Source organism: Triplophysa dalaica, chromosome 23 (assembly GCF_015846415.1).
Source record: "Triplophysa dalaica isolate WHDGS20190420 chromosome 23, ASM1584641v1, whole genome shotgun sequence".
NCBI lineage: Eukaryota > Metazoa > Chordata > Actinopteri > Cypriniformes > Nemacheilidae > Triplophysa > Triplophysa dalaica.
Window position 1 is genome coordinate 18990253 of NC_079564.1, and position 15699 is coordinate 19005951.

The 15699-nt window shown below is 45.6% G+C and overlaps 1 protein-coding gene across 9 annotated transcripts in view; it reads left to right on the forward strand.

The window, feature by feature from the left end:
* Positions 1–15699, forward strand: part of LOC130413482 (microtubule-associated protein 4) — a 66848-nt gene that overhangs the window by 26585 nt on the left and 24564 nt on the right. For 8 of the 9 annotated variants that reach the window (XM_056738721.1, XM_056738722.1, XM_056738720.1 and 5 more), the window contains 4 exons: positions 10116–10232; positions 10530–10601; positions 11538–11711; positions 13358–14491. In XM_056738721.1, the coding sequence (XP_056594699.1) occupies positions 10116–10232; positions 10530–10601; positions 11538–11711; positions 13358–14491 (1497 nt within the window). The remainder of the gene's footprint in view (positions 1–10115; positions 10233–10529; positions 10602–11537; positions 11712–13357; positions 14492–15699) is intronic. The other variant, XM_056738729.1, reaches the window with a different exon arrangement.

Sequence of the window (15699 nt, forward strand, 5' to 3'; positions counted from 1 at the left end):
ATCACTCTGTGTGGGTGAGTGTGTGTGATAGAGAGAGAGAAGAGGGAGGGAGAGAGTGTGTCTCTGTGTGTGTGTGTGTGTGTGTGTGTGTGATAGAGAGAGAGAGAGAGGGAGGGAGAGAGTGTGTCTCTCTCTGTGTGTGTGTGTGTGTGTGTGTGTGTGAGATAGAGAGTGTGTATCACTCTGTGTGGGTGAGTGTGTGTGATAAAGAGAGAGAGAGGGAGGGAGAGAGTGTGTCTCTCTCTGTGTGTGTGTGTGTGTGTGTGTGTGTGAGATAGAGAGTGTGTATCACTCTGTGTGGGTGAGTGTGTGTGATAGAGAGAGAGAGAGAGGGAGGGAGAGAGTGTGTCTCTCTCTGTGTGTGTGTGTGTGTGTGTGTGTGTGAGATAGAGAGTGTGTATCACTCTGTGTGGGTGAGTGTGTGTGATAGAGAGAGAGAGAGAGGGAGGGAGAGAGTGTGTCTCTCTCTGTGTGTGTGTGTGTGTGTGTGTGTGTGAGATAGAGAGTGTGTATCACTCTGTGTGGGTGAGTGTGTGTGATAAAGAGAGAGAGAGAGGGAGGGAGAGAGTGTGTCTCTGTGTGTGTGTGTGTGTGTGTGTGTGTGATAGAGAGAGTATATCTCTCTGTGTGGGTGAGTGTGTGTGATAAAGAGAGAGAGAGGGAGGGAGAGAGTGTGTCTCTGTGTGTGTGTGTGTGTGTGTGTGTGTGATAGAGAGAGTGTATCACTCTGTGTGGGTGAGTGTGTGTGATAGAGAGAGAGAGAGGGAGGGAGAGAGTGTGTCTCTGTGTGTGTGTGTGTGTGTGTGTGTGTGTGTGTGTGTGTGATAGAGAGAGTGTATCACTCTGTGTGGGTGAGTGTGTGTGATAGAGAGAGAGAGAGGGAGGGAGAGAGTGTGTCTCTCTCTGTGTGTGTGTGTGTGTGTGTGTGTGTGTGAGATAGAGAGTGTGTATCACTCTGTGTGGGTGAGTGTGTGTGATAGAGAGAGAGAAAGAGGGAGGGAGAGAGTGTGTCTCTGTGTGTGTGTGTGTGTGTGTGATAGAGAGAGTATATCTCTCTGTGTGGGTGAGTGTGTGTGATAAAGAGAGAGAGAGAGGGAGGGAGAGAGTGTGTCTCTGTGTGTGTGTGGGTGAGTGTGTGTGATAGAGAGAGAGAGAGAGAGGGAGGGAGAGAGTGTGTCTCTGTGTGTGTGTGTGTGTGTGTGTGTGATAGAGAGAGTGTATCACTCTGTGTGGGTGAGTGTGTGTGATAGAGAGAGAGAGAGGGAGGGAGAGAGTGTGTCTCTCTCTGTGTGTGTGTGTGTGTGAGATAGAGAGTGTGTATCACTCTGTGTGGGTGAGTGTGTGTGATAGAGAGAGAGAAAGAGGGAGGGAGAGAGTGTGTCTCTGTGTCTCTGTGTGTGTGTGTGTGATAGAGAGAGTGTATCACTCTGTGTGGGTGAGTGTGTGTGATAGAGAGAGAGAGAGAGAGAGAGAGAGAGGGAGGGAGAGAGTGTGTCTCTGTGTGTGTGTGTGTGTGTGTGTGTGTGTGTGATAGAGAGAGTGTATCACTCTGTGTGGGTGAGTGTGTGTGATAGAGAGAGAGAGAGGGAGGGAGAGAGTGTGTCTCTCTGTGTGTGTGTGTGTGTGTGTGAGATAGAGAGTGTGTATCACTCTGTGTGGGTGAGTGTGTGTGATAGAGAGAGAGAAAGAGGGAGGGAGAGAGTGTGTCTCTCTGTGTGTGTGTGTGTGTGTGATAGAGAGAGTGTATCACTCTGTGTGGGTGAGTGTGTGTGATAGAGAGAGAGAAAGGGAGGGAGAGAGTGTGTCTCTGTGTCTCTGTGTGTGTGTGTGATAGAGAGAGTATATCTCTCTGTGTGGGTGAGTGTGTGTGATAAAGAGAGAGAGAAAGGGAGGGAGAGAGTGTGTCTCTGTGTGTGTGTGTGTGTGTGTGTGTGATAGAGAGAGTGTATCACTCTGTGTGGGTGAGTGTGTGTGATAGAGAGAGAGAGAGGGAGGGAGAGAGTGTGTCTCTCTGTGTGTGTGTGTGTGTGTGTGTGTGTGTGAGATAGAGAGTGTGTATCACTCTGTGTGGGTGAGTGTGTGTGATAGAGAGAGAGAAAGAGGGAGGGAGAGAGTGTGTCTCTCTGTGTGTGTGTGTGTGTGATAGAGAGAGTGTATCACTCTGTGTGGGTGAGTGTGTGTGATAGAGAGAGAGAGAGAGAGAGACAGTGTGTGTGAGAGAGCGAGAGAGAGAGAGTTAGTGTGCGTCACAGATTACACACTATATAGTGAGTGAGTCTTAGTGATGGTCATTTTCACTCTTTTATTTTTGTATCATCTCTTTAGTTTAAGATCCTGATGGCTGTTTTTTGACCTGGCTGCTCGTGTAGTTTCTCTGTCATGTGTTAGTAAAGCCCCGCAGCGCTCACGTCTCATCTCACACTTCTTTAAACTGCAGTAGTTGTTCATTTCTGTACACTAATCTGAACTGAGGTCGGCCGTGAGGTCGCTTCTTTCTCTGATGTCTCTGAAGGAGCCGTTTCCCATAATCCCCTTTTGCAGAGGAGCTTTTCCTCTTAAGATTTGTCTGTTAAAGATTTTGGATGTATTTGAAGTCGTTTGTAATTCATTAAGGTTTCATAATCACTGTTATCCTGATGATAAATGTAGGAAATGTTTGTAGAGCAGCGTTTTAGGACCCCTGTTGCGGAAAGACACTAATCAGTAGACTTTAGAGGGCAGACAGGGGGTCTCATAGGGGCCGTTCGGCAGCGTCTGGACATCTGTCTGATGCAGGAGTTGTGGGGTCGGCCAGAGGACGCACGACTCCTTCGTGTTTACTTTCTCTTTGCCAGATCTCAGACAGCTGCTGCCACTTCATTGTGTTCCAGTTTAAGTGTAATTTTGCTTCAATGAATACAAACAACAGAGGTCATTTACACATATAGGTAAAATTAATAATATAATATAAATAAAGAATAAAGTCGATCAACCACTTTTATTCTGTATTTGTTGTAAGGATTGTGAGTTTTGCGCAGTATAGAGGTGGTTCTGGTTTCCTTGCGTCCTGACGTCTGATTGGCCTTCGCGGTTCTATGATCACATGCGTTTGACCTCTGGTGATGTTATTGATATAAATAAGATCTGGTGTCAGACAGACTGAAGGTCAGCCGTGAGGTCACCCAGACTTTGTGTCATTGCTCTGATTCCTCTGGCGAATGTGTCATGAGGACATCTGCCCAGCCAGTAGTTCTGCGCTCCGTCTGCGTCCTCACTGACAAAGATGTCAAAATAGATGGGGTCTGTGTGACCATGGGAGGTACAAAGATGCAGAAAAGGTAAGAAAGAGAAAATGCACAAAAATATATCAGCAGGAGAACAGAGGTTGAAAGTAAGACTGATGCTTTAAACTGCACAGGCTTAAGAAACAAACAAATAAATAAATATAACAAATAAACCTCCTGACGTAATCTTAGACTCGACTTTAATTTCCCAGAACACCAAATAATAAAGCAGCTTTATGTGAACAAATAAATCCTCTTTTACCCACATTCATATTTATAAAAAAAAAATTGAAACGTTTTATCAACCCTTGTGTGCTGTTTGGGTCTATAGGACCTGCTTTCAAAGTTTACCAAAACTAATGTGTTTAAGGCTGTATTTATTTAATGTAAACATGTTTTTTTCCCTCCAGTCATACATTTGCGCAGTATTTTTGTCTTGTTTGTCAGTACAAATATCTTAACATGACTAAATCAAGATAAAGTTACTCGAGAGGGAAAATAACGTCTTTGTAACGTCTGTAACCTCAGTTCCCTGATGGAGGAATCGAGACGTTGTGTCGAGAATGACAGATGGGGTTCGCCCTTGAGAACCAATCAACTCTGACTACTATAGAAAAGGCCAATGAAATTTGGTGATTGAAATTTGCATGCCGGTCTCCGCCCCCGGATAACCGGTATAAAAGGAAGCCAGCGTGCAGCATTCATTTACCTTTTGTTCTGAAGAGCCTGAGAGCCTCTCACGACTGCAGCAGAATACGATACGTGTTTGTGGCATAAGGGACACAACGTCTCGTTCCCTCCATCAGGGAACTGAGGTTACATACATACATACGTAACCAAGACGTTCCCTTTCTGTCGGTCTCTCGTCGTTGTGTCGAGAACGACAGATGGGGTTACCTATGGAAAATGCCACAACGCTGTATCGCGTCACAATCTCTAGCGAAGCGACGGTAACAGGCCTGGACATGTCATCTCGAAGCTTTCGCGAAACTGTAACCTTCCAGTGTGGTGGTCGAGGGGGTTCCAGAGCTTTCTTGGGTACAGCCCTGACCGGTAACCTTTCACGGACGGATGCCTTAGCTCTCTACTGGCGAGAGGCTGTCCAGCTGGGGTTTACACTGGTTAAGCGCAACTTCCTTAATTAGGGATGCGCTGCAGAGGCCACCTCCTACCCGTGAGGAAGAATATGGTGGACATAGGTACGGTCTCGTCCTTGGAGGAGAACGCATGGAACATGCGGGCTGAGTAGTTAACCGCAAGGTGGAGGTCCACGACCCAGCCTTCCCCTTCTGCTGTCCTCCAACACAGACAAGGAGCTGGTCCACCGGAGGAGGCGTCGAGCAAGTCGTGTTAGCTGCCGTGAGCATACGCCACCCTGACGATTTGATGTAACGCCACAGCTGCAGTGCTGTCCTCGGACCAGCAGTTGCTTGTCCTGCACGAGAGGCCGCAGCCTACTCAGTGCAAGTAGCACAGCCCACAACTCTTGCCAATTGATATGCCAGCGCAGGCGGGGGTTCGTCCAACGCCCCGCTACTGCGTGCTCGTTACACACTGCAACGCACCTCCGCAAGGAGGCATCCGTCGTTACCTCGACTTGCCTCGTAACCTGCCCAGAGGGACCTTAGTCCGTCAAAAGGTCATAGAAGACCAGTGGGTTATGGTGCGTCGGCAGCAGGGCGTCATCACCATGCGCCTGCTGCCGGTGTGCCACGCTCTCCTCGGAACTCGACTCTGAAGCCAGTGTTAGAGCGGTCTCATGTGCATCAACCCGAGGGGTATTACCCCCGCAAGGACGCCATCTGTCCCAGGAGCCTCTGAATTTTTCAGGGGGACCGCTGTCTGCCTGAACTGTTCCGGGCAGTTCAACACCGACTCGGCGCGTACTGCGGACAGTTGCGCCAACATGGTGACAGAGTTAAGCTCCATACCGAGAAAGAGGATGCTCTGCACTGGGGAGAGCTTGCCCTTCTCTCAGTTGACCTGTAGTCCCAATCAATCTAGGTGCCGGAGCACAAGGTCCCTTTGTGTACATAACAGATCTAACGAATGTACCAAGATAAGCCAGTTGTTGAGATAGTTTAGTACCCGCACACGTTCCTCCCCTCAGGGAGATAGGGCGGCTTCCACGATCTTCGTGAAGACCATGAATACAGGGACGGACCAAAAGGGAGAACAGGTCGATTGCCACGAAACCAATCCTAACACCTGATAGATGTCTGGATGCGCCTCTGCGTGAGCATCCTGAACGGCAGCTTGTGAAGGTGCTTTGTTCAGGGTACGCAGACCTATGGGGCGCGACCGGCCGTCTTTATTGGGAACGATGCAGTGCGGGCTGTAACCCACTGAACATCTTGGTTGAGGGACGAACTCAATGCCTGTTTTCGCCAGAAGGGTGGTGACCTCTACCCGAAGTACGGAGGTGTCCCTGCCTCTGACAGTCTCTGGGGAATTGGATCAAGTAACCAAGACGCTCCCAGGGACTGTGACGGGGACCAAGGGCACGGTCTGCTTCACCATTACGGGGGGTGGTTCGTCGGCTGGCGTAGCTAACCATATGTTGCGGGGGTCCCCGGAGGGAAGTTCCTCGGAGGAAAGGTTGGCTCCGCCGTTTTATCTGCACAGGTCCTGGGCTGCCGGGAAGCAGACGTCACGTGAGATCTCGGAGGCCTCTAGGCGGCCGAGTCGCGGCGCGGTAAAATGTGGCTAATTGCTACTGTCTGCTTCTTCACCGTCCAAAACTGCTGATCGCAGTCCTCAATGGTGCTACCAACAACCCACCCTGCGAGACGCGTGCATCAAGAAACGCGTCTCTATCAAGAAAGCGGACTTTCTCGGTGTCACTCATCTGCGCAAGGTACAGCCGGGGCTGCCTCTCCTGGACCACTACTGTGGACATCGTCTGACCCAGGGCCCGGAGATCCTGCATTATACCTGGGTCGGCCTATCCCTCGTGGAGCTCTCTCAACGCCTTGGCCTGGCGGACCTGCAGGATGGCCATGGCGTAGAGAGAGGAGGCAGCCTGGCCCACGGCAGCGCAAGCCTTTGACATCAGTGATGCCAAAGTCCTACACGCCTTGGACGGTTGGCGTGGCCGATTTCCCCCAGGTGTCAGCCGTCTGCGGCACTGGTGCACCGCAGCCGCACGTTCCACCCGGGGGATCTCGACATAGCCTTTGGCTGCCCCACCATCTAGGGAAGTGAGGGAGCCGGAGCTGGTTTGACTGGAGGGGGCCGTGAGTGAAGCGCTCCAAGTTTTAAACAGCTCCTCATGCCACTTCTGGAAAAAAATTGCACCCGGGTGGGCGCGGTTTGCACCGCACTCCGACCCCAGGAACCACGTATCCCCGATTTAGGATGGCTGACATCACTTCTGCTTCCTCCTGAGCTCGACCACCCCCCCCCCCCCGGGGGGGAACTCAGATTCATCAGAGTCGGATGCCAGTCTCCCTCCGATGCTGCGAGCGACATCTCATCTACGTCACCAATCGTTTCCGAGTGCGTTCCTGAGGATCCGGACAGGATGCCACCGCCGGTTGGGGAACGTTCAGTAGAGCGAATCGGGGTGCGATCGGCCCGTGATTTACTGGCGGGTTTATGTTCGCAGAGGTCCCAACATCACTATCGCTGCTAACACTGGCGGGCATCGGGGCCTTCACGGACCGGGTAGCAACGAAATGGTGGCTGGTTCCCTTAGGAAGACAGCCACCCATGACCGCAACTTCTGTTTGACCATCTGCCCGCAGTGCGGGCAAGATGTGTCAACGAAAGCTGCCCCAGACACTCGACGCAGATATCGTGTCAATCCCCCTCCTCGATGAGAGTACCGCACCCAAGAGAACAGCGGGACATGCCGCGCTGGAGAATGCTCAGTCCTGAAAATGACTAGGGATGCACCGAAAGGAAAATTCTTGGCCGAAACCGAAAACCGAAAAGAGGAAACCAAGGCCGAAAACCTAAACACAGAAAGAAATTATGCCAATTATTAGTACCCTTGCATTTATGGCTATGACTGTGTACTAACTTTACTAAAATCAAGGCATTGCAATTGCATAAATAGTAAAGTTTCAAAGAATAAATCAATTACAAATTATGCAAATATTTATTTAGCACATTGCAACAATGCACAGTATAAAATAAAATTCAACTAAGATGTTTAACTTGACCCCACTCATGTGTATATTAAATAATAATGTACAGGTCTACTGGCCTGCTGAAAAGTTGTACAATTAAATGTTCTCTCATGAAAACAAAGTGCACTTAGGTCAAGTGCATTTAAAAAAAAACAATTCTCTGTAGGACTACTACAAGAAAGTGCATTCAGAACAAGTGCAACTGCTTAAAGATACAACAATATTTTCTCTTTAGGCCTTCAACATAATAGTGTATCAAAACAAAGACTCCCATAGGCCATATGTTAACTGTAGAACTTTAACAACAACAAATGCACCAAGAATTGCAGATGTGCAAAGTTGATAATAAGTAGCGTAAGAATAGAATAACCAACTTATTCTGTCGCCGGAAGCGCTATGATGTTCAGGAACGGAATTTGGAGAAAAACGTGTTTAAAGTTAAGTTATGAAAATAAAAGCCCAACAGTCCAGTATCACAAGTAAAAAACATTTTACAGTGGTAAGAGACTTACTATAATAAAAATTTAGTAAAAAAACATTTCCTAGTGTTGAAGTCTATAAAAATACTGTACAAAACCGTTGGAATAAAACGAAAGTAAGGAAAATGCTGCAGCGCACATTTAAAGAACGAGAGCTCTGCAATTATCACAACACGAGGAAACATTACGGACAACAACTAATAAGCAGTGAAGCAAGTTTTACGCTGTTTATCATGCGCATAGTGTCTGGACTTTTGATCATCTCTTGTATGTTTTGCGATCACGGTCCGGCTCGCGCGAGCAGTGGAGCGGGCATAACTCCTGGTGCTGTATATGGGTGGCTCTGTCACCTCGCGAAAACATTGTATAAAACAACTTTGCATGCCATAATTTACACAGGACTGGCGGAAAATGTGCATTAATACTTATTCATTCTTCATGTTATGTGGTTTACTTTGATAGGTGAACTGCCTTTCCCGCGTCCCAGCACGACACCCGACGGGTTTTCCCAAATCACATCACATGTCTAGTCAGTACAAATGACAACGACACGTAGGTAGCTTCACGAGCATATCCCGTTGAAGGGAAACGGGTGTTTACAAATTGCCCTCATTGTAATCTGCCAGAATGACAGGCGGCCATCAGATTTTTCCGTCACTGGTAAAAAAATCTGTCAATGACAAAGAATCTTTGGGATTACGCGACCTCTGGTTCACACACGTAAAGGAATATTGGTCGCACTCTAGAGCCCTGAGGGTGGATGCAATTTAGGAGACGCTTTAGTGCTGCGATTAAAGGAATAACGTCCGCTACAGATGCATCAAAGGAGCGGTATCTGTTTGTGTCATCACAGCATTTCGGGCGTATTGTTTCGGTGATAGGAGTCTTTCGGTCAAAATCCTAAAATGCCCTTTTTTCGGTGACCGAATATTCGGTGCATCCCTAAAAATGACCTTTCTAGAAAAATTCTCTTAACACCTCTGGAACCGCCGAGACGCCCAGGGGAAGGTCGCTACAGGTAGGGACGATCCGGCAATATAATAGAAGAATTTGTTGAATTCGTTTTGTTCGTAGTCATGAGCGATGGCTCTGAAGAACAAGAGGGTAAATGAATGCTGCACGCCGGCTTCCTTTTATACCGGACATCCGGGAGCGGAGACCGGCATGCAAATTTCATTTCTCCAAATTTCATTGGCCTTTTCTATAGTAGTCAGAGTTGACTGGTTCTCAAGGGCGAACCCCATCTGTCGTTCTTGACACAACGTCGAGAGACCGACAGAAAGGGAACATGAGATATTAAGTCTAGTTTCATTTTTTGATTTTCTTGCCCTATCAGTGGATATTTTTTCTAGCTGCAAAAACCCACACTTGCGACTTTATGTCTGTCCTTTTGCTTCTTAAATAAATCTATATTTTCACAAATGATTTGATTTTTTTATACTTCGACAAAAATCTTTTTTAGCAGTCTCAAGCGCACAAATGTTGGAATGTTTTTGCCTTACGTAACAAACGGTTTGTATAAGGAACTGATTCTGGGTTTTTCTATCTCTCTGCTGAGCTGTTGTTTGACTGAACTTTTAAACATCTCATAACAGAACTCACTGAAGGAATCTCAACGTGACTTGACAGTTCTGGTTCACATGACTCTGAGTCTCGCTCAGGACTGTGTACAGCTCTGATATCCAGCCAGCTTCCCTTCACTTACCTCAGCATCACCCCGAACGCCCACCACCCACCCAAACATCTAACAGATTAAGACGTCTCATAAAAGTAAAAGCTAATTAAATGAGTAATAAATTAGAATGCTCGTTCAGGTCATGCTATGATATGTAAATGTGTCTGTTTTGGAAATGCCTGATGGCTCCAGCCTCAGGTCGGGACATCAGCTCTGTTTGGGTTCTGGTTCCCCACAGCGCCGCTTTGACTTTGGGTTTCATCCTGTCGGTTCTTTTCACCATCAGCCAACAGTCAGACGAGGAGGGGGGTTGTGGGAGTGTTTTTGTCTCTAGAACAGTCACTTAAGTTTGAGTCAGGAGTTTCCCCATCGTGACTGGACCATGAGTTCACAGCGAGGCTCATCTCTTTCTGCTGTCTTGTCTGTTTTGTGAAGTGTGCATGAGTCAGATGTTGACAGTAACATGTCAGGTGTTTGAAACACGACAGGTGAGTTGAACGTGTGGATGCTGGGAGGTTTATAGTTTGTATTTAAAGCACAATGAATAATTTCACGTCTGTTTCAGGTGGCTTAAGTCCGCTGGGCTCTTCAGGACTGACTCCAGCGCCGTGGCCGGAGACGCAGGGGGACGTACAGTCGCATCAAACGGACCAGCAGGACTTTGGGACAGATTTTCCAACTGGTGAGATTTCTGCTTTCAAATCAATCACGGATATGCTGTGTGACTTCTTATTGAAACTGTAAATCTAAGTTTTTATAGATACCGTTACACATGGATTGGTGAAAGTGTGCACCATGACTCTAGGGTGATGTACGTTGTTGCTAGGGCTTAGCTAGACTCTTGCTAAGGTGTTCATAGACGTTTGTGACATGTGCCATGATGTCTTTTTTGCTTACTGAATTTTGTTACTCATATTTAATTATATTGAGTGAGAGAATTAAAGACTTTTCTTTCTTTTCTTTCTCTCTCTCTCTTTAGGTTCAATGTCTGGATTTTCACAATCCAGCCCTCAACAGATGATAGACAGCAGTCCAATTGGTGTGTTCTCAGGTAATCATCTAAACTCAATTCTGTTCGGAGTTTATTTGAAGTGACACCAGAAAGTTTTCTATGACATTTAAAGTACATTTTTAAAAAGTCTGAATGTCACTGCAGTAGTCAATATCATATCAGTGACGTTTATTTGAAAGACAAAAAGTGCAAGCAGGACAATTCAGAAAACACAATGGTCAAGTTTAAAATGTTAAAACATTTTAGAAGGTCGTACTTAAATCTGGCAAGATAACACAGGAGTCCTGGACACAAACAAACCACAATTGCCTTCATATCTTTCCTATATAATCTGACCAAACGGATCACATTGTTAATAGTTTTCCAGTTAATTCAAACATCCATAGAGCCATTTACAATAGTAGTCTGTTTCTGTATAATTCAGTAAATGAAATGCTTCACAAATGAATCCCTTTAGATTTATTTATGTGATGTCACAAATCTAAATATGATCAATAGCCAGAAGATTATTTATGACAAATAAGTGATAATTCTGCTCATCAGCACAGAAACATCTTCACTTCATGTATGTGAATGTGCTGTGATGTCTCACATTAGGAGTAATTCTGTAATGATAATGAGTGTGAATTCATTAGCAGGAGAAATAAAAGGCTGAAGATAGCGGCTCTTTAAAGAGACTCGCGGGAGGTGATGAGTCACACCCGCATCAGAAGTCAGATCACATTCTGTGACCGTTTGTCTCTGATGCTGCGTTTCAACACCTATTACAGACCTTACATGACTTCTGTCAAACCTCATGTGATCCTTTTGTGTCCTAACCAATACATACATGTTTCTTTTTAGTTTGTTTTAATATCTCTGTATGGTTTGTGCAGGCAAAACAGATTCTGTCTGAATGATCCAGTATATAGTGATCACACACGCAATACATGTGCATGAGTTATGTCACGTATCTGAATTCTTTTGAACCGACAGGTTTTTCTGAGCCCAGCGTGATGATGAACACGGCTGCCAGTCCCGTTCCTCTTCAGACAGAAAGAGCATCTGAACCACACGCGTCACCAGCGGTCCAGGTCACTGAAACTCCCAAAATACCTGCTGAACCGCTGATAGCCTTGACCCCCAAAAGCCCAGCGGACATATCTGCAGGTAGATGAAGAACACACACATATATGTACACAAACACATTCTATTTGATTTTCCTTCTTACAAGGGTTGCTTGTGTTTGAATCATGTCAAATGAAACCGGACTTGAGGATCTGTGCTGTTTTTGTCCAGAAGGGGGCACAATCACTGCAACATTATCAGTTGTCAGAGCTCATGTAATGTTCCATCCATTCTCATGTCCCAGGTTTTTAAGGGATAGAGCTGTATGTTCCGTGTGGATGAGAGCATGAGCCAATGAGAATGTGATTCTGTCTGGTGACGGGTTTCACACAACATGTTACACACTGATGTTATAGTCTTTGAATGTCCAGTCAAACGTGAAGACTGTTTGGTTTATATTCAATAAGCATATCTGAGATGTAATTAGGTCCTAGACCCTTGAGTGATTTATAGACCATTTAAAATGGATTCTACATGTCACTGGTAACCAGTGTAGAGACCTGAGGATTGGAGTTATATGCTCAGAATTTTTGGTTCTGGTCAGAATCCTGGCAGCAGCGTTCTGTATGAGCTGCAGCTGTCTGATGGTCTTTTTGGGAAGACCTGTAAGGAGTCCATTACAGTAATCCACCCTGCTGGTGATGAAAGCATGAACTAGTTTCTCTAAATCTTGGCTTGAGATATGGATATATTTCTGTGATGGTGGAACGCTGATTTGCTTATTACTTTGTCAAACTTTGAAACTAAGGTCAGACTCTAGAATGACACCAAGATGTTTTACTTTACTTTGTGTCTTTCCAGCTATCCTGTAGCTCAGTGGTTAGAGCATTGCACTAGCAATGCCAAGGTCATGGGTTCGATTCCAGGGGATTGCACATAGTCAGAAACAAAAAACAATTGGAATGCAATGCAAGTTGCTTTGGATAAAAGCGTCTGCCAAATTAATGAATGTAAATGTCTTTAGACCTCTTGAGTCAAGGTTTACCTAGTTAGTTTCATACTTGTTTCCAAATAAAATGACAGATCCAGCTGTTCATTTCATCAACGCACTAGCAAAGAGAGTCAATAGGCCTGTAGTCATTGAGTGAGAGGGCTAAGTTGATCTGAGTGTCATCTGCATAGCTGTGGGAAGCAATTTGGTTATTTTTCATTATTTGGCCAAGTGGGAGAATATACAAATTGAACAGTAGTGGTGCAAGAATTGAGCGCTGTGGAACTCCACATGTCATGCATGTCCACTAATATTTGTGGTTGCCTATGTTCACATAGTAACCTCTCCCTTTAAGGTATGACCCAAACCATTTAAGGAACAACCCAGAAAGCACTACCCAGTTTCCCAGCCTATGTAGCTGTATGGTGTGATCTACCGTGTCAAGGCAGCACTGAGATCTATTAAAACCAGAACTGATATCTTGACTGAATCAGAATTTATCGAGTATCATTTATTATCTTTATGAACACTGTCTTTGTGCTGATCTGTTTTATTCATTTATATAATGATTTGTATCTTTTAGCTTTTCTTGTATTATTGATTTTGTGTCTAGGTGTTCCTATAGGATTCTGTAAAATTCGTTTGAACTTTGCCGTTCTTTAGCAGGACCATCTGTTTCTTGTTGCCAATGTCACATTTTTTAAGGTATAAAATATAGGCAGTGCCGCTCTAATTCTCTTTCTTCTTTGCATACGAGGTGTCTTTGGTGAGCGCTGGTCCGATGAGGCCGGCATCCCATCTGATCTGCCCTTCACACCCAGTGTTTCCACTGTTATCAGTCGCCATGCGAGTCACTTGACCGAGAGTCCACACGACGCCTCCGACCCCCACTGGTCCCCCAGAGATAGCGGATCTGTAGATGATAGGGAAACTGAAGCATCTGACCGCAAAAAAGAAAAGAAGAAGAAGAAAAGACGACCCAGAGATGATGTGTTTGACACGGAGCTACAGAGCGAAAGCAATGAGAGCGTGCATCGCTCGTCCCCTCGCAAGGAACGCGACAGAGAGGGAGACTGGGAAGACGTCGCCCGTGTGGGTGGAAGAGTCAAGAAGCCCAAAAGTCGAAAAAAGATTCCAGAGGAATGGGCCCTCCATGCCGAGCCTTTCGTTCCTGCCTCAGCTTCCGTATCCCAAGAGTTTGGAAGTGACAGCGGTTTAATGTCTCTCTCTGAAGATTACACAGACGAGAGTTTCATTCCTCTGTCGCTCACGCAAGATCTTCTGTCCCTCACGGCTACTTCACCACCATCCACCCTTCAACCTGTGTTGATGTCGCCAAAGTCTCTAGGTCAGACTTCAGGTCTCTCTGTGTCATCTGGCTTTCATGAGATCATCATGGAAACAGACAGCACCTTCCAGGATTACACAAAAGATGCTTTTGATTCGTCGCTGGGCAAAGCGGCTTCTCTAACCCCTGCAGGAGCCTTTGAGGAGGCCATGTTTGAAGGAGACCCCTACACTCCTCCTCATGTCATGAGCTTGCTTGAGTCCCCGATGAAGGAACCCCAGATGTCCACCCCAGAAAGCACCCGTTTCGTTCCACCGATGGAGGCGTTGATCTCAGCACCACCGTTTTCACCATCTGGACCTGCTTGGTCTCTCAATAACCACAATCTCTCTTGTGTGACACTTGCGCCTCTTCCATCACCAAAGAACAAAACCCCAATAGAGCCCAGACAAGGAAAGAGGTCTTGTTCGTCCTCATCCAAGAGTCCCAGCACTCCTGACGCACAGTCACCCTCTCCTCAAAGTTCAGGTCTGAATCCGGCAGCACTGCCATTCTTTCCAAGTTTTGCGGAACCTTTGGAAACTCAGGCCTTTACATCAGAAGGTTTGTTGAGGAAGTTTGGGATCCACGTATTGCATGGCTGTGTGGATTCAAGGCCTGGGCTTGAGTGATTTATACTAACACGCCACCCCATCGGCCGGACACAAGTGTCACAACGGGTCGGCTTGGGTGTTTCATCTACACTGAATGAGCAAGCAAGACTCCCCCCTCCCCCATTAACCGTGTGATTCAGGGTTTACTTTACTAATCTCAATGCTTCTGGTTTGCAGGCGTTGTTGTTGTGATTGTGTTCTGTACTAGCACCGGTGGCACCCAACAATGACAATCTCTCCAACACCTCGCCATGTTTCTCTTGTAGCACCTTATAGTGTGAAAGTGCACCGCATTGTTGCTTTTTGAGTGTGAACGTTAAATACAGTTTGAAGTAATACTCCTTTTTTTCTTGTTCCCGCCATGTCCCATTGATATCATCATCATCATCATCATCTTCATCAATGCATCGATCAGGTAAGTTAACTTTGTTTTTCTTTGTTCTCTCATATTAACTTTAAAGGGATATTCCACAAAAAAATGAAAATACTGTCATCATTTACTCAAATCCATGTAATTTCTGGCCTGTATAAATGATTTTGTACTGATGAACACATGTTAGCAATTTTCACTTCTTGGACATCTTCAGCTCCCATAGTAGGAAAACTAAAATGGTTGTCAAAGGTGTCCCAGAATGGTTTGATGTCCTAAAAATATCTCATTATTTGTTCATCAGAACCAATAAAGAAAATTTGAATTTCTTGTTCCAGAACTGAAAATGTATAAAATAATCTAAACATGTATGAAATAACATGGAGGTGAGTAAATGATGACAGAGTTTTCATTTTTGGGTAAACTATCCCTTTAACTCTATGTTGTGAGAGGAGAACAGTTAGTAAGTGTTATGAAAAGAAATGTGTTCCATGACATGAAAGTAGAGTAGAAGAAGTTTGTTTGTGTTGATCATGGTGTTCATCTAATGTCTATTTACTGTATCCAATGATTGAAAGTCATTCTCTTTATATAAAGGATCGGATTAAGATGACGTGAAAGCTCTATGCAAATGTGCGGTTACACATGCAGTGTATTTAGGGAAATGTTGAGCGTGATGCAGTTTATTTCAAAAGTGTCAAACCAGTAAAGTCAACATGAAGTCAGTTTTGACCTGTATATTCTTGGAATATAAGAATACATTCTGAAGATCTCAATATAAACTCAAA